Genomic DNA, 22,940 nt, shown 5'->3' on the forward strand with positions numbered 1-22,940 from the left:
CACAAAATACAACAGAAGGATAATGGTCAGGTCCCAGATACTGCAGACACCAGCTATGAGTGGTCCTCCTTTACACCTACCACCACCTTTGTTCTAGGTCTCCCTCTCTCTCCCACCTCTATTATGATCTTGTATCTCTCTGTTCTTCCTCAGGGTCTCTCCCCCTCTGTCTGCACCTCCCATAGTCCAGCATCTGCCTCCTGTATTTCTTCTGCTTACATCCTCCCCCCCCCCTCCAGCATTTGTTCTCCTTTCTTCCAGGTCTTTCTCTGCTTCTCTGCTTCTCTCTTTCTCCTTCCTTCCTCACTCCGTGGTCTAGAATCTTTCTACCTGTCTGCAGTCTCTCTTTCTTTTGCCTCTATACACCCCCAAGTCCAACATCTGCCCCTCTCTCTTTTGCCTCCCCTTTGTATCAGGTTTCTCTCTCTCTCTATCTTCCTTCTGCTAACATTTTGAGTCCTCCCACCTTTGATCCAGGTCTTTCTGTCTCTCTCACTCTCTTTGTCTTCCCCCTCCCCAGGGCCTGGCATCTCTCTCTCCTCAGTTCAGAGTGTTTCCCCTCTCTATCTCCTCTAGTCCAGCATCTGCCCTGCCTTTCCCTATGTTCAAGTCTATTTTTATGCTCCTCCTCAAGGTCCTTTACTGTCTCTCTCTCCCAGCCCCTCCCTCCTCAAGGTCCTTTTCTGTTTGTCTGTCTGTCTCCCCCCTCCCCCCGGTGTTCCAATCCAGGCAAGCCCTTATTTCTGCTGCTTCCCACACCCAGCGAGAGGTCGTCTTCTGTGGTCCACCACTAAGCTAATTTGACAGCCTTCAGAGTGAACCTAGCAGACTGCCGTTGGCCTCTGAAGCATGTTCCCTCTGCTGCAGTCCTGCCCCTCCTCTGACGTCAGGGGCGGGACCGTAGCAGAGGGAATGTGTGCAAAGACTGACAGCAGCCTGCTAAGTTCGCTCTGCAGGCTGCCGTAATTAACTTGTTCCTAGAAAGTGGCAGCGGCGCTTTTAAAGGTGAGACTAGAATGGAAGAGCAGGAGAGTGGAGTGAGGACTGTGCTGCCATGAGAGCCATTTTGGGCTACATGCAGCTCGGGGGCCATATGTTGTGCAAGGCTGGTATAATGGATACTCAAGTGCTGCGCCTCCTGATGCACAGGCATAGTGGAGTCAGGTTGAGGGATGCCGTGCTGTGGATTGGAGGCCATCTTGAAACATGTCTGCTTGTCTGGATGTGCATTTTGTCTGACCAGTGGGTCTTGGATATTCTTTGGTCAGGTTACAAACTGGAATTTGCTCGACCTCTGAAAGAGTGGTTAGTGGGTTCTGCTGAGATCACCCGGACAAAATGCTCAAAATGTTATTTTTTTTTTGGTTTGAAACGTATTTATTGAGAAGCAAACAGACAGATAAAGCTAATACAACCAAGCAGTATTCAAGGAACAGAACAAGTACAGCACATAGGCCAACTCACAGGTTGGGAAGAGGGAGTGAGAACAGTAACAACAAAACTAGGCAATCAGAATAGAGGTAAGCCCACCCTCCCCCCCACGCAAGAAACCAGCCAGTGCCCAATAGGGCCTAGGGTACACAGAGCAGCCAAAGAAAACCTGCAGACCCCCACACAGTCTATCAGTTTACTCCCTGTTTTTTTTAAAGAAGAAAACCCCCACAACCAAACAAGACAGAACAACCCCCAACCCCACCCCACAGAAAATGCTCAAAATTTTGGTCATCATTCAGTGCTTGCTGTATTTTCAGGCTCTGAAGCCTGTACCACCCAACCTCTCGGGCTCAGGCATATACGCCATATACTTTTGTGTGCCAAAGTACAGCTCTGAAGAGTGGAGGCCTATTCTGGATCTTCAGCACATGACTGCGACTCTCAAGATTCCACAATTCCGAATGAAGACCATGCATTCGGTCATTGCAACAGTGACTCCAGGAAGTTACCACTCCCCTCCCCACGCCAGGTCCAGAGAAAAGCTCTCCTTTAGATCACCTTTGAATTCCAAGGACCCAAAGTCTGGAACGAATTCCCAACAACATACAATGACTTACCACATACTTCCAGTTCAGGAAGGCACTGAAAATGCATCTTGGGCTTAGCCTCCTCCCTGAGTCCTCTAGGGCTGAGGAACCACACGAGGGTTTGAGTGATAGGGAGAAAATCCCTCCCGGAGTGAAGGCATGAAAACGCATCTATTCTCTTCACTGAACTGACCTGTTATAACGTATTCATGTGTATGTGGTCTTTACCTCTGTATCATTTTTAATATTATGTAAGCTGTAATGATTCCTAGTCGACATTTGTCGACTAGGATACAAGAGTCAGTATGGGTCTCTGGATCTTAGAGAGAGGTGCAGAGACCCCCAAAAAATCCAGTCTGAGGTCCTGCAGGGGTCCTTGGGGGGTCTCCTGTCCAAGGATTTACTCCAGAATTTGTGAATCTTATGTGGAAAGTTTATTTGATTGGCCTGGGATGCACTGCACTGCCTGGCGGCTGCCTGGGGGCATAAAAACAGACAGGGAGGCACCAGAAGTACTCCCTTACATCTGGAGGCTAAGATGTTCCAGTAGGCGGAAACCCATCTTCATGCATTCTCAGCAGCCCATGTAGCAGGAGTGGAAAACATACAAGCTGACTTTCTCAGCTGGCAGACCCTAGACCCAGGGGAGTGGTCCCTGTCCCAAAGGGTGTTCAGCCTTATTCTGCAATGCTGGGGAAGGCTGATGGCATTAGTCAAGAATGCAAAGATGAAACATTTTTACACCAAAGACGAAATGTTTTTACAGCCAAAGAGGGGAACCGGGAAGCATAGGGTTCAACCCTGGCCAGAAGAGTGACTTCTATATGTGTTTCCCCCATGGCCCATGGTGGTTTAGGTTATCTGCAGAATCACTTCTCACCATGGACTTGTGATCTTGGTTGCCTTAGACTGGCCTCGTTGGACTTGGTATGCAGATCTTGTGCATCTCCAATAAGACAGATGCCTCAAACTACCAGTGCATATAGGCTTTCTTAGTCGGGGTCCAGTTCCCATAGCGAACCCAGATGGCATTAGTCTTACAATAAGGCTATTGAACGCAAGCCTTGACCCTCAGGAGCTATTCTGAGGTAGTCATCGCTACTCTCCTTTGAGCAAAGAAGCAATCGACATATGCTAAGGCCTGGAAGGCTTTCCAGCTCTGGTGCACCAAAGATCAGGTTGAGCCTTTCACAGCGCCAATTCATGTGACCATGGCATTCCTTCATCAGATTAGAAAAGGGCCTAGCAGTGGTGTCTCTCAAGGTTCAGGTGGCTGGCCTCTCGTGCTTCTGAGTGCGAGGGGGAAAACAATCACTGGCATCTTAAAGAGAGTGCTCAGGTTGCGATATCCTGTACACCGGCCCTTTCTGTCCTGGAATCTTAATATTGTTCTGAAGGGCCCATCCAAGTTTCCATACGAGCCTCTCCATGAGGCGTCTCTTCTGGACCTCACGGTGAAGATGGTATTCCTGATGGCAGTGCAAACTTGAGACCAACCGTCGGAATACAGGAAGTGGCTGGGGACGCTGATTCCTGGCAGCTGGTGACTTCCTCCACAGGAAAACACAGAAGACCTTATTCTGTCTCTTTCTCTCACATACAGGGCGGCTCTACATCGACACCACAAATCACCCTGAGGAACAGATACCAGCTGCTATAGGAAGGTCCTGACAATGAGGAACAGGAAGTTGTTCAGCAGACGGTTCCAGTTCCGGAGTCAACAGATCGGCTCACCCCTAAGAAGCGCAGAGTGGTGGTCATCGGGATTCGCTGCTGAGGGGCACCGAGGGTCCAATTTGTAGATCAGACCTGCAATCAAGAGAGGTCTGCTGTGTGCCAGGGGCCAGATCCGGGATGTAACCGCTTGCCTGGACAGACTCATCAAGCCCCGTGACCACTTCCCCATGATTCTCATCCACGTCGGAACCAACGACACCGCCAGGAGCACCCCGGAGAGCGTACCTGAAGACTTCAGAGCCCTGGGTGAGAAGCTGAGGAGGATGGATGCGCAGGTGGTCTTCTCGATCCTCCCAGTAAGGGGCATGGGCAGTGCCAGGGAGGATCGCATCCAGAGGGCAAACGACTGGCTGCAGGGATGGTGCAAGGAGATGAACTTTGGGTTCTTGCACCATGGAGAGGCATTGCAAGGACTACAGGGACCAGACGGGTTACACCTGACCAAAAGAGGGAAGAACGTCCTTGGACACCGTCTAGCCCGCCTACTACACAGGGCTTTAAACTAGGTAAGTTGGGGGAGGATACGGGCACAAACAACCTACCTGGCGAGCTAAGCTGCCAATACTTTTTTGAGACTAAGGTAAGTAAACACCGATCTGGGTCAGGGGAGAGTATACACACTTTCGAGTCTGGGGTTGGCTCACATTATAATTCTGGGTCACATTGTAATTCTGGGTCTAAGGGGAGTACACATTGTAATTCTGGGTCTAGAGGGAGTACATATTGTAATTCTAGGTCCAGCGAGAGAACACACATTGCAAATTGTACTAAAGGAGTTCAAGTAGCCCAAGCGGGAATACCCCCACAGGGTACACACATTTCCGAGTCTGGGATAGGAACACAGTGTAGTTCTGGGTCTGGGGAGTCCGGGATAGGTGCACGTTGTAACTCTGGGTCTAGGGAAAGTACAAAACATGTGAATAATGCTAAAGGTGTCCAAGTAGCTCAAGCGGGAACATCCCCACTGAGACGAAACAAACATACAATATGGAGGGCTATGTACGAAAACGCCCACAGTCTGGGAAACAAGATCCTGGAATTAGAAACAGAAATGAGGAATGCCGACCTGGATGTGGTGGCGATATCTGAGACCTGGCTCACCGACTCCCACGGGTGGGACATGGTCATACCGGGTTACAACTTGCTTCGCCGGGACAGGGAGGGCAAAATGGGAGGAGGTGTAGCATTATATACTAAAGATGACATTAAGGTCACCAGAATCACAGATGTCCACTACACGGGGGAATCCTTTTGGGTAAATTTGGCCAGAGGAAAGGACAAATGCCTGTATCTTGGCGTAATATACAGACCCCCAAGACAACAGGATGATATGGAATTAATCGGAGATATAGAGAATATCACCTTGCGTGGGGACACAGTATTGTTAGGTGACTTCAACATGCCTGATGTGGATTGGGACACGCTTTCCTCTGCTTCCAGCAGCAGCAAGAGGCTATTAAACTCTATGAAGGGAGCAAGACTCAGGCAACTGGTGTTGGAACCAACAAGGGATCAGGCAATACTGGAGCTGATACTTACCAATGGAGAAAGTGTCACAGAGGTCTCGGTGGGCGACACATTGGCCTTCAGTGACCACAACATGGTATGGTTCAATCTCAGGAAAGGTTTCACTAAATCTACCACACTGACCAAGGTCCTCAAATTCAAGGACACAAACTTCAAAGAAATGGGAGACTTCGTTCACAAGGCGCTACAAAGCCAAGCAGAAACCGATAACGTGGAAGAAATGTGGTCGACTTTGAAAGCCACCATACAAGAAGCAACAAACCGCTATGTTAAATCAGTAAGTAAACGGTGAAGGAACAATAAGCCACAGTGGTTCTCTGCGGAGATTTCGGACCTCATCAAGGAGAAGAAAAAAGCATTCATCTCTTACAAACAATCAGGGAAACAGGACTCTAGGGAAGTCTATCTGGCCAAGTCAAAAGCCGTCAAAACAGCAGTTAGGGAGGCCAAATTCCACATGGAGGAGTCTCTAGCGAAGAACACCCAGAAAGGAGATAAATCCTTCTTCAGGTATATCAGTGACAGAAATAAGAACTCAGGTGGGATAGTACGTCTTAGGAAACCAGACGGAGACTATGTAGAAGCGGACTCAGAAAAAGCCCAACTGTTAAATGAATACTTCTGCTCAGTCTTCACCCGCGAGACGCCAGGACTCGGCCCTCAGCTATAGACAAAGGTTGACGCAGACGACCCGTTTAGTAATTTCGAGTTTATACCCAGCGGTGTCTACTGCGAGCTGTCAAAGCTTAAGGTTAACAAAGCAATGGGGCCTGACAACCTACACCCCAGGGTGCTCAGGGAGTTGTGTGATGTCTTGGAGGAACCGCTATCCACGCTCTTCAATCTCTCCCTTAGTACGGGTAACGTCCCGTTGTACTGGAAGACGGCTAACGTCATTCCACTCCACAAGAAAGGCTCCAAGATGGAGACATCAAACTACAGACTGGTGAGTCTCACATCAATAGTGTGCAAACTAATGGAAATTCTAATCAAACGCCAATTGGATATGATCCTGAACGAGGAGAATTTACGGGATCCCCGTCAACATGGATTTACTAAGGGGAGATCCTGCCAATCCAACCTGATCAGCTTCTTTGACTGGGTGACGAGGTAGCTGGATGTTGGGGAGTCCCTGGACATCGTGTACCTGGACTTCAGTAAAGCATTCGATAGCGTACCACACCACAGGTTGCTGAGCAAGATGAGTTCTATAGGATTTGGCGACACATTGACGAAATGGGTTGGGAACTGGCTTGGAGGTAGGCTTTAGAGGGTAGTGGTGAACAGCACCCCCTCCGAAATGACGGAGGTAATCAGTGGAGTGCCGCAGGGCTCGGTCCTGGGCCCGATCCTATTCAACATCTTTATAAGAGACTTGGCAGAAGGGCTGCGAGGTAAAATAACATTATTCGCCGATGATGCCAAATTAAGCAATGTAGTGGGCAAAAGCACAACAGACATAAATTCAATGTCCAACAACATGATGCACGACCTACTCCTACTGGAGCGCTGGTCTAGGTCCTGGCAACTCAGCTTCAATGCCAAAAAATGCACCTGGGCAGCCAAAATCCATGCAAGACTTACACCCTTAATGGCGAGATCCTAACAAGAACTGAAGCAGAACGAGACTTAGGGGTGATCGTCAGTGAGAACATGAAGACTGCCAATCAAGTGGAGCAAGCTTCATCCAAGGCAAGGCAAATCATAGGTTGCATACGCAGGAATTTCGTCAGCCGTAAGCCTGAAGTCATTATGCCATTGTATAGATCCATGGTGAGGCCCCACCTGGAATACTGTGTGCAATTCTGGAGGCCGCATTACCGTAAGGATGTGCTGAGATTGGAGTCGGTCCAGAGAATGGCCACCCGGATAGTCTCGGGACTCAAGGATCTCCCGTACGAGGAACGGCTGGATAAGTTGCAGCTGAACTCACTCGAGGAACGCAGAGAGAGGGGTGACATGATCGAGACATTCAAGTATCTCACGGGCCGCATCGAGGTGGAAGAAGATATCTTCTTTTTCAAGGGTCCCACGGCAACAAGGGGGCATCCGTGGAAAATCAGGGGCGGGAAACTGCACAGGGACACCAGGAATTTCTTTTTCACTGAAAGGGTGGTTGATTGCTGGAATAGTCTTCCACTTCAGGTTATTGAGGCCAGCAGCGTGCCTGATTTTAAGGCCAAATGGGATAGACACGTGGGATCTATTCACAGAGAAAGTTAGGGGAGGGTTATTGGGGTCAGTACCTACGCTAAAAATTCTAGGAGCAGTGGTTGATGTTGACTTATCATTTCATAATCACATCAGCCAAATAGTTAAATCTTGTTTCCATAAATTACGTCTGATTCGTTCAATTTCTACATTTCTAGACCCTAAATCTGTTAATATATTAATCCATTCTATGATCATATCTAAAATCGATTATTGTAACTCCCTTCTAATCAATATAACACAAAAAGAAAAAAGACGGCTTCAAATAATCCAAAATACGGCAATAAAACTTATTCATAAAGCGAAAAAATATGATCATGTTACACCACTAATGATTAAATCACACTGGCTTCCTATTTCCCACTGTATTAACTTTAAGATACTGTTTTTAGTATTCAAAGTTCTAACCTTCAATGAACCACAATTTATGACAAGAATGATTATTCCATACAATGCCCCTCGCTCTCTTCGATCATCTTCTTTAAATTTACTAACGGTTCCCTCTTTGAAAATCGTTGGCACAAGAAGATGTGATATGTTTTCTGTTATGGCTCCTAAATTGTGGAATTCACTGCCACATTATATCAGAAATGAAAAAGATCTTACCTCTTTTAAAAAATTATTGAAAACTTTTTTTGTTTCAAGACGCTTTTGATATTTAATATGTCTTATTTTGGACCCCTCATATTTTGTTATAGACATTAACCCCCTTCCCTCCCTCTCGTTTTTTTCCTTTTTTGTAATTTCCAACATAAAATGAATTTGTAACTTCCCCCCCTTTCCCCCTTCAATCATGTTTGTCTTTAATCTGACTGCAAAAATGTTAGTCGGTTTATTTAATTTGTATGTTGTCTTTTATATCCAATTATATGTGAAACCACTATCTAGTGGCTTTTTAAATTGTTCATCGCTTAGAAAATTTGTATAAGCGATTCATCAAAAGGTAATAAAACTTGAAACAGACTAGATGAGCCGTGGCCCTTATCTGCCGTCTATTTCTATGTTTCTATAAGCCTAATCCGTTATAATAAAACCCTTAGCGCGCATGCGCAGTTGAAACTTCGTGCGGCCGTGATCCCTAATCCGTAGCTCTGTGTCGCTGCATGTGCAGTAGGGGCCTTCAGCGGTTTGTGACGCGTGCGGCGGTTTCCCCAGCAACATTCCTGCCCCGATCTCAGATGCCGGCTGACTTCTGACGACGCCTCTCCTCACTCTAGGACCAGCAGCAGCAGTAGCTGCGGGGCATTTGCTAGCCCACTTTGATAATGCAAAGCGGGCCGGCCTAGCAAAATCCCCGAGGCTGCCCAGCATAGTGGATGCTGGACAGTGAGCAGGTAAGGGAGAAGGAGTACTACTGGGCAGGGGGAAGGTAAAAGGAACGGAGAAGGGCTACTGCTGGACAGGGGAAGCAGGGAAGGGGTGCTGCTGGACATGGGGGAGGTAAAAGTAAGGGAGAAGTGAAAACAAACAGGGGGCAGAGAGAAAGAAATAAATGGCTAAGTCTACACATCTATTCTAGACCCGTTAATGTAACGGGCTAAAAAACTAGTTCTGTATATAGTGTTAAAAATTGTGGGTGGAAATTTTGGCATAAACCCAATTTCTACAAGCAATTTAATTCAATAACAAGCCAATTAGCACAGATAATTGTGTGCTAATAATTATCAGTGCTACTCAGCATCAATTAAAATTTGCATATTTTTAGGTGCCAGGATCCGCAGGTTTGTTCATGCTGGATGTAGCCAGCACTTGTTGGTCCATCTTTTTTTTAATTTTTATTTATCTCTGGAAAAGAAAGTGATGTAATTGCAGGTTAACCGCAAAACTTTTCCTTATTTTATTCATTAAACAAGATATCCAAAAAATGTGCATTCTAACTGAGAAATAAATTAGGACACCCCCACATATCCTCCCATTTAACATAGCTCAAATCACATACAGGTGTATCACATCAGGTGCACATGATCAGAAAATGATCAGGACTCAGCATTTTGAAGGAGGTTTGCCCTACTTAAACCTCAGACATTTAGTTTGGTGTGCTTATGACTGCTGCGGTGAGAGTGAACACCATGGTGAGATCCAAGAGCTGTCTGAGACCTTCAGAAAGAAGATTGTAGCAGCTGTTAAGGGATTTAAAAAAATCTCAAAAGAATTTGACATTAGTCATTCCACAGTCCAGAAAATAGTGTACAAGTGGAGGACTTTCCAAGCAACTGCCAACATGCCCAGGTCTAGCCGTCCAAGTGAGTTGACCCCCCCAGAGCAGACTGCAAGATGCTAAAAGAAGTCTCCAAAAACCCTAAAATGTCATCACGGGACCTACAGCAGGCACTTGGTACTGTTGATGTTAAAGTGCATATCTCTACAATCAGAAAGAGACTGCACAAATTTAACTTGCATGGGAGGTGTGCAAGGAGGAAACCTTTGCTCTCTAAGAGAAACATCAAGGCCAGACTGAAGTTTGCCAGAGAGAACATAGACAAACACCAGGACTTCTGGAATAGTGCTCTATGGACGGATGAGTCTAAAATTGAATTATTTGGACACCAGCAGAGGACATGTTTGGCGTACAACAAATACAGCATTCCAGGGAAAAAAACCTCAAACCAACTGTGAAGCATGAAGGAGGAAGTGTCATGGTTTGGGGATGCTTTGCTGCAGCAGGACTTGGCCAGCTCACCATCATAGAATGCACCATGAATTCTACCGTGTATCAGAGGGTACTTGAGGAACATGTGAGACCATCTGTAAAAAAATTAAAGCTGAAGCGGAACTGGACCCTGCAACATGACAATGACCCAAAACATACCAGTAGATCCACCAAGGACTGGCTGAAATCTAAGAAATGAAGAGTCCTGGATTGGCTGAGTCAAAGCCTGATCTTAATCCCATTGAGATGCTGTGGGGTGATTTGAAACGGGCAAGAAACCCCTCAAATATCTCACGGCTGAAAGAATTCTGCATTGAGGATTGGGCCAAACTTTCCTCAGACTGATGTTGGAGACTGGTAGATGGCTACAAGAAGAGTCTCACTGCAGTTATTTCAGCCAAAGGGGGTAACACTAACTATTAGGTATAGGGTGTCCTAATTTATTCCTCAGAATACACATTTTTGTGGATATCTTTGTTTCATGAGTAAATCAAGGAAAATTTTTGTTTACCTGCAATTACATCACTTTCTTTTCCAGAGATAAAAAAAGATTTGACATTGATATGTGAACATTTCTTAAGAAAGAACTGAATATTTAATGGGCTGTCCTAATTTTTTCACATGATTGTATATGTTTTAGAACAAGCTTTGTTAGCTACTTCTGTATTAAAATGAGAAATGGATGACCATATTACTGAGTTAGTCATCCTTTCTAAAATGCTGCTCTTTACAAAATTGATCCCACACTTTTTATTGAAAGAAGTGGAGATATGATAAACATGTTTTTTTTATATAAGATAAACATGTGTTTTTATATAAGAAGAAGTTTTAAGAGTAAAGGGAAGGTTGCTGTAGTTGTCCAGGTCTTGCCGCTTTTGGGTAGGTAGAACTGATGTTTCAGCCACAACATGATAGCTGAAACATCGGTTCTACCTACCCAGATGAGGCGAGACCCAAACTACTACAATAATACCAGTCGCGGAAGCCTAAGCAAATATAAACGGGAAGGTTGTTTTTATATAAGAAGAAGTTTAAGAGTAAAGGGAAGGCTGCTGTAGTTGTCCAGGTCTTGTCGCATCTGGGTAGGTAGAATCGATTTTTCAGCTATCAGGCATTCCTCCTAATAAAAATATTATAATGCACATCCCTACTGAATAGGCTTTTCAACAATGGCAGAATATTGTAATTCCACCTACTTCCCAATAATTATCTTACCCTATTGTATTCTATATCTGTTTATGTAATGCATCCCCCCCACACCATTTTTATTGTACACCACTCAGTATTATAATGCGCGGTATATCAAACCTAAAATATACTTAGTACAGGTTCATGAGCCATTATCCAAAATGCTCAGGACAAGAAACTTTTCGGATTTTCGAATTTTGGGGTTTTTGGAATGAGGTGTCACCAGTGGCTGCTGTGATTCATATTTGCTGCCTGCTGCAGCTCCATAGGCGGCTTTCTACTGTGTCCTGCCTTATTGACTTCACTTCCTGTTTCCTCCCTGGCTGGATACAACCGAGCGAAACTTGTAGGACTGCAGCAGGCAACAAATGTGCGTTGCTGCGGCCACTGGTGACACCTCAGAGGCCCACCATTGTGAGGTAAGATGAAAAATTGAGGTAATATCAGCATAGAGTAAATTCTTTGAGGCAACTTTAGGACCAGTTTTCCTTTATGAGTCTAAAAATGAGCTTTTTTTGTACAAATTAGTAATGCATCAACACTATAAAAAATTTTGTTTTTTGGGAGCTTTTTGGTTTTTAGATTTTTGGATAAAGGATTGTGTACCTGTACTAGGTGATGACCTATGCTCAAATAGAACCAGTGATAGCACAGTAGACAGGTACAAAAATAGGCTTGCCCTGTGAATCCTTATTTGCTGTTATTTCTTATGTTTCTGTTAAAAGAGAGGATCCTGGAAAGGTAAATAACTGGTGTATGCTGTGTCTTCTGTCATTTGTGCCATTTCCAAAATAAGTATAAGTAAGGTTATTTTTAGTAAATGCTATTTATCTTATTTCTGTTTATCTAACAGTTTGCTACAGTTGGTGATTTCTGGCCCTGTTCAGCAACCATCCCATGCTACATTACCTCCAGGATTTTATCCTCATATCCACACCCCACCGTTGGCATATCCTGGGCTCCCAGCTCATCCTGTACAGACCTTTATACCAGGAATGACATTCCCATACAGGCCTATTCATTAAATGTCTTCAGGAGCTGCACTGACATTTTTCTTCACATTTGTCAGGGTGGACCTTTCATTCATGCCAAAAGACTGTGGCATAAAAAGTTTTAAGAGTGGCATAGAAAATGAACTATATTTAAACTGATCCTAGCTATCACGTGGAGAAAGATATTTTTTAAGGCCGTCTGGATTTTATTTTTTTGTGCTTTCAACATGTTTGTATCTCACGTTTATTTTTCCATTCGTTACATCCTCTTTTAGAAGCTGCTCTTCCCCAACTCCTATTGTGATTCTTCTAGCTTTTCTTTTTTAATTCCATAGGATATGTGGATTTTAGATTTATTTGCCTTTCCAAATCTTATTTCAAGGCAAATTTATATTTGAGCAGAGCTGGCTTAATAAGTGACCCAGTGAGGCACCAGCTTGGAACACACTTGATAAAAGGTGCCAAAATACTGCTGACATCACTGCTTCAGGTGTCCCTGCATTTCTTCTTCCTTCCCGCCCCATACGGTTACCAGATGTCCGGAAAAAAAATGGACATGTCCTCTTTTTAGAGGACAATCTGGGTTTCTGGATGGACTTTCCAAAATCTGGCAGTTTGTCCAGATTTTGGAAATCTCTGAGCTCTGGTCGCATCTGGAAGGCTTTTAGCAAGCATGCGCGGATGATGTCAGATGCATCTGTGCATGCTGGAGTTCTTCCAGATGAGGCCTGGCGGTAAGGAAAAAAAGAGATGTGATTTCGAGGAGGAATGGGGAGGGTTGGAGTCAAACAGGGTGGGGCCATTTGTCTGGGTTTTTCCATTATCAAATATGGTAACCCTAGCCCTAAACACTCACACTCTGCCTTAAAATATATCTTTAACATCCCTATGCATGTAGAAATAGATGTTAGAGGGGGTAGTACTCTAAAGAGGGAGGGATCCAGGGGTGGGGATGGGGAGTGTTGACACAGGGGAAGAGATGTTTGTCTGAGAGGTAGGGGCAGGGCTAGTGTGAAGCTGGCTAATGAGAGGGAGAGGACAGCAGGAACTCAATTTCTCTGTCCCATCCCTGCGAGTTGTGCCGCTGTTGCTGTCTCTGCCCCATTCCTGTAAGCTCTGCCTTAACTGCACAAGTCTCGAATACTTATGATTTTAAAGTGTTTGAGGCATATGCAGATGGGGATAGGGCTTGCAGGAATGGGGCAGGGACAGAAAAGGAACTCGTTGGGATGAGAAAATAAATTCCCACAGGGACAGGGAAAATTTTGTCCCTATGTCATTCCTGTAATGCTAATCCAGTGTTTGTCTAATAATAAGTTTGAAATGTAATTCCCTGAACCTCTTATTCCTGTAATTCTAGGTACCTCTTATTGTAATCTGGTAGAACAGAAATCAATAACAGCAATGAAAGGGTGGGGGAGTCTCCAATGCAGTTGGGAGGAGAGAAACCCCAATGACATTTGTCTTAAGGTGCCACAATCCCTTAAGTCAACACTGGATTTGAAACACAATAGGTAGATCTCTTTTCCAGAGGATGCTCAGTCTTAAGTTTCTACTGCAGTGAGTTAAGGGTGAAATAACTTGACTGAGATAACAAAGAACATCAATGCCAGGAGCAGAATTGGACCTAGTTTCCCTGGTTCTCAGCTCACTGTTGTGGCCACTGGTAATGCTGCTGTGACTGATGTCTGTGAAATAACTGCATTACATGTTACAAGCTTTTATAAGAAATAAAAAAGGAAACTCCTTGAATATGGATTTATTTTGTTACAGATGTGGTAGAGAGGTGCTAGGTAGGTAGAGCTTATTGGGATAAAAAGAATACGAGGAAAAAAAGAGGTGATAGTGCCCTTGTATAGCACTACCAGACGTACACAGCACTGTACAGAGTCACAAAGAGTAAGAAACAGTCCCTGCTTGAAAGAGCTTACAATCTAAACAGGCAAGACAGACAAACAGGATGCCATGGATACACTTAAGGGGAACGATTAATCAGCTGGCTGGGTTGAAGGGCAGAGGAGTAGGGTTAAGGATTGAAAGCTATATCAAAAAGGTGGGTTTTCAGTCTGCTTTTAAACAAGGGAAGGGGCTTGATGGACAAACTTGGGTAATTTATTCCTGGCATAGGGGGAAGCTAGATGAAAGAAGCAAAGTCTGGAATTGGCAGTAGAGGAGATGGGTAACGTTAAGAGTGACTTATCTGTATACAAATGCTAGAAGCCTAAAAAATAAAATAGGAGAATTAAGAGTATATAGCACTGAATGATAAGGTAGATATAATAGGCATCTCGGAGACCTGGTAGAAGGAGGAAAATCAATGGGACACTGTATTGCATGGGTACAAATTATATCGTAAGGATAGAGTAGATCAAATTGGAGGGGAGGTTGCATTATATGTTAAAGAGGAAATTGAATCAAATTAAAAAAAAACATTCTGCATGACATAGATAGCAGTGTGGAATCCTTATGGATAGAAATTCCATGTGTGAAGGGAAGGGATATAAAAGTAGGGTTATAGTACCGTTCCCAGGGATGAAATGAGCAGACAGATGAAAAAATGTTTTCAGAGATTAGGAAAGCTGGAGAATTGGGCAAAGGTATAATAATGGGTGATTTCAATTACTATTTCCAAAATTGAGAGGCATATGATGTTTCACTCATATAATAATCAAAAAAACATAGCTAGAGTAGACACTTAACTCAGTCTAACTGGTATATAGAATCCTCGAGGTGAAGGAAATCAGAACTTGGATCAAAAACTATTTCTCCGAGAAGCACCCTCCAGTATTAAAATTTTTGGAGAAAAAGAGACCTCAGTTAAAGGGCTTCATGGGTCTCAAAAAAACTTCCAAAATGGTGCTGTCAACTCGGTTTCTTGAAATATGTTATATAAATTGTATTCTTAAGATCTCCAATCCACCCTCGGAACAGTCCCAGCAGACCAAAAACCAGAATGTGCTGCAAGTCACAACTATCGCAGCACTGCAAGTTGTAGTGGTTGTAGCTACAGCCTCAGCACCCTGGGGTTATGGGTTCAAACCCCATGCTGCTCCTTGTGACCCTGGGTAACTCACTCAGTCCTCCATAGCCCCAGGTACATTAGATAGATTGTGAGCCCACCGGGACAAATAGGGAAAATACTTGAGTACCTGATTATAAAACCGATTAGATAACCTTGATAGTGGTATATAAACACCTAATAATAATAATGTATGCCACGTATCAACAAAGGTGGAAAGAAGAGGCAATGAGAGCTGGCATAGTTAAAAGGTGAAGTGAAAGAGGCTATTAGAGTCAAAAAAACATCCTTTAAAGAATGGAAAAAGGATCTAAATGAAGAAAATAAGAAGAGACACAAGCACTGGCAAGTTAGATGCAAAACATTGATAAAGAAAGCTAAGAAAGAATATGAAGAGAAACTTGCAAAAGAGGCAAAAACTCATAACAATTTTTTTAGGTACATCAGAGGGAATCCGTGGGACCATTGGATGATCAAGGAGTAAAAGAGATGCTCAGTGAGGATAAGGCCCTAGCGGAGATAATGAATGAATTCTTTGTTTCAGTCTTTACAGAAGAAGATGTAAGAGATCTACCTGAACCAGAAATGATTTTCAAGGGTGATGATGTGGAGGAACTGAAAGAAATTTTGGTGAATCTGGAAGATGTACTAAGCCAAATCGACAAGTTAAAAAGTGATAAATCACCTGGACCGGATGGTATACATCTCAGGTACTAAAATAACTCAAACACGGGCTACTGGGCTTGATGGATCATTGGTCTGACCCAGTAAGGCTAGTCTTATCTATATAATAAAACCGTAGGCGGCGCATGCGCATTCTTATCGGCGTGCTTCCATGATCCGTATGTCCGTGGCCGCCAAGAGTGCAGCATGCCCCGCGCTTACTAAGGCCCCACGCGCAGCTGAGTTCGGCACGGCGGTTTCCCCAGATAGGGGAAGTAGAACATTTCACTCCCGACACGCAGCTGAGTTCAGCACAGCGGTTTCCCCAAATAGGGGAAGTCGAAAAACTCACTCCCGGCTCTCCTCGGCACGGCGGTTTCCCCAGATAGGGGAAGCCGAACAGCTCACTCCCGCCTCATGGTCCTGCCGCCGCTCCTGTTCACAGCGGCCTGCACGTCAAAGATTCCCCCCCCCCATCCTCCCGCAACAGCCGCTACCGCTCATGTTCAAAGCGGCCTGCTGAGGTTCGCGGCCGGCTGTAGCGAACCTCTCAGGCCGCTCTCCACATGGTAGCACGTTCCCTCTGACCCGATCGCGTCAGAGGGAACATGCTACTGAGGTGGACAGCGGCCTGCGAGGTTCGCTACAGCCAGCCGCGAACCTCAGCAGGCCGCTTTAAATAAGAGTGGCAGCGGTGGCAGAAACCATGGATGCACAGGCACAACTAAGCGCCAGCTCCTCCCGAACTCGCCCGAACTCACACACACACCTAATTGTCAGCTCATTTGAAGAGCCCGAACTCACAGCCACACCTAAACATGCAGACCGGGATCGTGGGAGGATGTGCCCTGGCAAGTGGTGCACAGGGACTTGAGAGGGAGGGAAATTGGCTGGGGAGAAATACAGGCAGACAGCTTTGTGATGTTCCCAGAACAAATGTGGCAGCTCAACCTAACCTGAATGGAAGTAAAGAGGTATGTACGTTCTTCTTTGCTTCCACAGTTGTCAAAACAAATTTCAGACACTCACAGAAGGACAGGAACACTGGACAAGGAGAGAGAGACACACAGACACTCACAGAAGGACAGGGGGCTAAAGAGACAGATTTTAAAAAAAACACCACAAAGGACAAGGACAGAGAGACACACAGACACTCACAGAAGGACAGGGGGCTAAAGAGACAGATTGAAAAAAAAAATAAAAAAATACAGTGGACAAGGAGAGAGAGAGACAAAGACACTCAGAATTTCTGGACAGGGATCTAAAGAGACATTGAAAAAAAACCCACAAGAAACACTGGACAAGGAGAGAGAGACACACAGACACTCAGACTTATACAGATTTGCAGAAAAAATGGACAAAAAATCAATTTATTAAGCACAAAGTATGCAACAAATAGGAAAAATATAAAAACTTTAAATAAATCAACCATACGATGGATATTAAAGCTCTCACATTAAGTTTTCAGTAATTTTCACATATATTCTAGCACCCGTTAATCTAACGGGCTTAAACACTAGTGTTCTTAATAATAACAATTTATATACTGCAGTACCGTGAAGTTCTATGCGGTTTACAATGATTAGAAAGCTGCTACAAATTGAGTGGAACTTACATAGTTGGATATTAGTGGCTAACAGTTTAAGAGATCAGTTGTTATGGGAGAGATTATGCAGATCAGTTACCTAGGTACTTCAGGAACAGGTATGTTTTTAGGTGTTTCCTAAATTCACCATAGTTATTTGCATGCATAATAGGTTTTTGCCCCATAATGCTGCTTGATAAGAGAAGTGGTGTTGATGGTGTTTTTTAAATTTACATCCTCTAACCGGTGGGGAGACGAACTTCAGGTGTACGCTTCTCTTATGTCTATTGGTTGAGAAGGAGAAGAGGTCAGTTATATATTTAGGGGCTAAACCGGATAGTACCTTAAAGCAAAAACATCCCAGCTTGAACTTGCACGTGCCTCCATCGGCAGCCAGTGCAGGAGTTGGTAGGAAGGGGTTATACCTGACCGCCACATTCTGCACAAGTTGTAGTCTGTGCATGTTCTGGGAGATTGCCAGATGGGCGATATTACAGTAATCGAGATGGCTTAGTATTAGGGATTGTACCAGAATTCTGAATGATGAAGCTCTAATAAACCTAAGCTTCCAGAGAGTAAAAAAAACCTTTCTGACTAGGGAGTCCACTTGGTCTTTCATGGTTAGGCCTTGGTCCAGTATTACTCCTAGAACCTTCATTGTAGGTTGAACAGGGTAGTGAGTTTGTTGATGCATAGTGGTGGTGTGGTGACAAGTGGGTGTGGTGAGACTACAAAGAATTTAGTTTATTCTGAATTAAGCTTCAGTCTAAATTCTGTCATCCATTGTTCCATCAAGTTTAGTACTTCTGTTGCCATAGGGGGTAGCTTCAGAGAGAGAAGTAGCAAATGGGATAATGATTATAAAGTCATCTGCGTAACTAAATAGTTTTATATACCCCGTTGGATCAGCTGCGCACCTAGTGATGACATGTACACATTGAAGAGCAGTGGGGATAATGGTGACCCCTAAGAGAGCGAATAGAATGCTAGATATAATCAAGAAGGGTATTACAACCAGAAGGAAAGAAGTTATCCTGCCGCTATATCGGGCGATGGTGCGCCCACACCTGGAATACTGTGTCCAGTTTTGGTCGCCATACCTTAAGAAGGATATGGCGTTACTCGAAAGAGTTCAGAGAAGAGTGACACGTCTGATAAAAGGGATGGAAAACCTTTCATACGCTGAGAGATTGGAGAAACTGAGTCTCTTTTCCCTGGAGAAGAGGAGACTTAGAGGGGATATGATAGAGACATATAAGATCATGAGGGGCATAGAGAGAGTAGAGAGGGACAGATTCTTCAAACTTTCAAAAAATAAAAGAACAAGAAGGCTTTCGGAAAAGTTGAAAGGGGACAGATTCAATACAAATGCCAGGAAGTTCTTCTTTACCCAACGTGTGGTGGACACCTGGAATGCGCTTCCAGAGGACGTTATAAGGCAGAGTACAGTACTGGGATTTAAGAAAGGATTGGACAATTTCCTGCTGGAAAAGGGAATAGAAGGGTATAAATAGAGGATTACTGCTCAGGTCCTGGACCTGTTGGGCCACCGCGTGAGCGGACTGCTGGGCAAGATGGACCTCAGGTCTGACCCAGCAGAGGCATTGCTTATGTTCTTATGTTCTGTGGAATGCCAGATGGGTTTCTCCAGGTATTAGAGAGGTTGTAATTGAAATGTACTTTATAGGTGTGGGACATAAGGAAACCTCTGAACCAGTCAAATACCTCTCCTCTGATGCCAATTGTGTCTAAGCATTGTAACAATTTCTCATGATCCACCAAGTCAAAGGCCAAACTCATGTTAAGTTGCATGATCAGGACGTTATGGCCCATGCTAAATAAGGAGCGTATGTTATCCAAGATTGCCGCAATTACTGTCTCGGTGCTAAACAGAGGTCTGAAACCAGATTGGGTTTCATGTAAAAGAGAGAACTGATCAAGGTAATTCATCAATTGGATGTGTACCAGTCCTTCCATGATTTTTACGAAGAATGGAAACCTCTTCCTTCAGGTCAATAAAGTATACTGCTTACAGTATCCCTGTCCTGATCTCCACTGCCATCCAGCATCTGCCCCCTTGCTTATCACTTCTATTCTGTATCTGCTCCCCTCTCTCTCCCATTCAGCGTCTGCTCCCCTCTCTCCACTTCTATTCAGCATCTGCCCCCTTTCTCTTCCCCCATATTTATCCAGTGTCTGTCGCCCTCTCACTCCCCCCCAACTTCCATCCAGCGTCTTCCCCCTCTCCTTACCACTCCTGTTCAGCATCTGCTCCCCCTCTTTCTCCCCATTCAGCATCTGCTCCCCTCTCTCTCCTCCCCACATCCTACCAGCATCTGCTCCCCTCTCTCACCACCCCCCTTTCATCCACCGTCTGTCTCTCTTTCTCCACAAAATAAACTCTGAATTAGTCAAAAATGTTTTAAAGGATCACCTTATTTCCATTTTCTATTTATAAACGTTTATCAACACAGCTAGAATACTACTTTATCCTAAAAAAAATTAAATAAATAGAATTTCTACCTTTGTTGTCTGGTTTCTGCTTTCCTCATCTCATCATTCTCTTCCTTCCATCCACTGTCTGCCCTCTCTCTGCTCCTTCCATATGGCATCTGCTCTCTTTCTATGCCTCTTCCAGAAACTGTCTGCTTCTCCCCTTCATCTCTCCATTGGTCTGGCATCCACCTACTTCTCTCCATTTCCCCCATGGTCTGAAATCCATCTTTTTCCCTCCATTCCTCCCTTCCATCTCTCCCTCCCCCCATCAGATTTTAGCATATCTCTCGCCTCTCCTCCACTCAGATCTGGAATGTGTCTCCTCTTACCTCCATGCTCTGGCATCTCTCTTTCCTCTTCCCCGTTCCTTTTCTTCCCTGGTCTTCCTTCTCAATTTATTTTCTGCCTCTGTCTAAATTAAATTATTTCTTACTATCCAGTCTTCAATGTCCCTCTTTTCATTGTGTCTACCTATAGCTTGCCACCTCTTTCCCTCACCCCTTCCAGTATCTTCCCCTAATCCAGCATGTGCCTTTTTCTTTCTCCTCTCCACTGCCATCCAGCATCTGCCCCCTCGCTTATCACTTCTATTCTGCATCTGCTCCCCTCTTTCCACTTCTATTCAGCATCTGCCCCCTTTCTCTTCCCCCATATTTAGCCAGTGTCTGTCCCCCTCTCACTCCCCCCAACTTCCATCCAGCGTCTTCCCCCTCTCCTCACCACTCCTGTTCAGCATCTGCTCCCCCCTCTTTCTCCCCATTCAGCATCTGCTCCCTTCTCTCTCTTCCCCACATCCTTCCAGCATCTGCTCCCCTCTCTCACCACCCCCCTTTCATCCACCGTCTGTTTCTCTTTCTCTACAAAATAAACCTAAAGTGCCACTCAACCTCTTCCCCTTGTTGGGCCATCTCCCTCCCTTCCCCTCACCTTCACAGACGCTTTTCAAAACCAAACTTTTCTCTCTCAAGAGAGGCCCTGTTGTGGCAGCTATTCTAACTAGTTGCATGCAGTTGCTCCGAAGCTTCTCCTCTGAAGCAACTTCCTGTTTCTGTCGAATCGCATCAAAGATGCTTCCAGGCAGCCGCGTGCCTCGTCGGGGCCCCTCTGCAAGAGAAAACATTGGTTTGGAAAAGTGCCACAAAGGTGAGGGGAAGGGTGGGAGATGCCCAGACCACGGGGTCCCCTGGAGCTGTGGGGCTCAAGGCAGCTGCTTTGTTTGTCCCCCCTAACACCGGCCCTGACTATATAAAATGCTTATCTGAAATAAGAATCTTCTATTAATGGCCTTGTCTAGCAAATGTTATTTAAACAGCCATGAAAGCATGCACTGATGAATGAAGCAAACACTGTTGCTGTGGTTTCCAAGGTCCCCTTCACTATTCTTATTTCTTAGTACTGGTTTGGACAGATGTGCGATATGCATCTAACACACAGGCAATATGATAGAGACATTTAAATACCTCCAAGGCATAATTGCACAAGAGGAGTCTTAACTGAAAGCAAGCTCTGGATTAAGGTGAAAGGGCATAGACTCAGGAGTAACCTGAGGAAATACTTCTCTATGGAAAGAATGGTGAAGATGAAGCCTGTACAGTATCTGAAGTCAAGAAAGCTTGGGACAACTGCAGAGGATCTCGGATATGGATGGATAGGCTATATGGCCTTAATTTGCATTCACTTTTCTCTGTTTCTCTTTATCCACACCATTCTCTCATCCTCTCCCTTCTGACAACCTATGATCTCTTTCCCCTTCCCACCCAGGCTTGCCTCTGCTATCCCTCCTTACACTTCCCAACCCAGACTCAAAGCTAACAAGTCAAAAGGCACTTTTCAGGCAATTCCACAGAGCAAGAAAAATTTAAGTGCAAGTTCCCACCTGCCCTAAAGATTCCAGTTTGTCTTAAAGTCCCCCCAAAACAAACAATGCTTTTCTACCTTGGTTAAAACCTGTGCTAATTCAGTCCAAGAAGGTGGGCAGTGGTGGATACATAGAATTATCTCCCAACAGGAAGTAGAAACTTGTAATATTTACGGTTTACAAAAATATTACATATATAAAATTTTACAACAAATGAACACAAAATTAGTTCAATTCTTTTGGGAAATCAGCAAATCGAGAAAATCACTACTTAAAGAACTCGAGCTGTGTGGGCACACTGGGCTAAGAGGTGCAGCACCACAAAAAACACAGTTACTTACCGTAACAGGTGTTATCCGGGGACAGCAGGCAGATATTCTCACATATGGGTGACATCACCGAAGAAGCCCCAGTATGGACCACTTTAAAAGTGTATTGCCACTTTAAGAGTTTTAGAAAGTTTGTGATAGCCCAAACCGCGCATCCGTGAGTGCCTTCCCGCCCAATGACAGCGCACGGTCCTTCAGTTAAGATATGCCAGCTAAGAAGCCAACCTGGGAAGGTGGGTGGGTTTGAGAATATCTGCCTGCTGTCCCTGGATCACACCTGTTACGGTAAGTAACTGTGCTTTATCCCAGGACAAGCAGGCAGCATATTCTCACTTATGGGTGACCTCCAATCTAACAGAGATGGGATGGTGGGAATATTGGCAGAAGAAAATATATGTTGAAAAACAATGTGGCCGAAGTGCCCATCGCGTCCAGAGGAAGAATCCGGAGAGTAGTGAGAAGTGAATGTATGAACTGAGGATCAGGAGGCAACTTGACAGAATTCCTCAAAGGTGGAGATCTAAGGAAAACAACAAAAGCTGCCAGAGTTTGAACTCTGTGGACTGCGACACGACTCTCCTGTGCCAGTCCAGTCTGAGCATAACAAAACGAGATCCAGGCAGACAGCCAGTTGAAAATCGTTCGCTTGAATACAAAGCGCCCT

General features: G+C 44.8%; 1 protein-coding gene across 3 annotated transcripts in view; it reads left to right on the top strand.

The window, feature by feature from the left end:
• The window catches only part of C11H7orf26 (chromosome 11 C7orf26 homolog), a 38,731-nt gene extending 24,660 nt beyond the window's left edge, over window positions 1–14,071 (top strand). For 2 of the 3 annotated variants that reach the window (XM_033914776.1, XM_033914777.1), the window contains exon 7: window positions 12,188–14,071. In XM_033914776.1, the coding sequence (XP_033770667.1) occupies window positions 12,188–12,359 (172 nt within the window). In that variant the 3' untranslated portion in view covers window positions 12,360–14,071. The remainder of the gene's footprint in view (window positions 1–12,187) is intronic. The other variant, XR_004536494.1, reaches the window with a different exon arrangement.
• The last annotated feature ends 8,869 nt before the right edge of the window (window positions 14,072–22,940 follow it).

This window comes from Geotrypetes seraphini, chromosome 11, assembly GCF_902459505.1.
Source record: "Geotrypetes seraphini chromosome 11, aGeoSer1.1, whole genome shotgun sequence".
Lineage (NCBI taxonomy): Eukaryota > Metazoa > Chordata > Amphibia > Gymnophiona > Dermophiidae > Geotrypetes > Geotrypetes seraphini.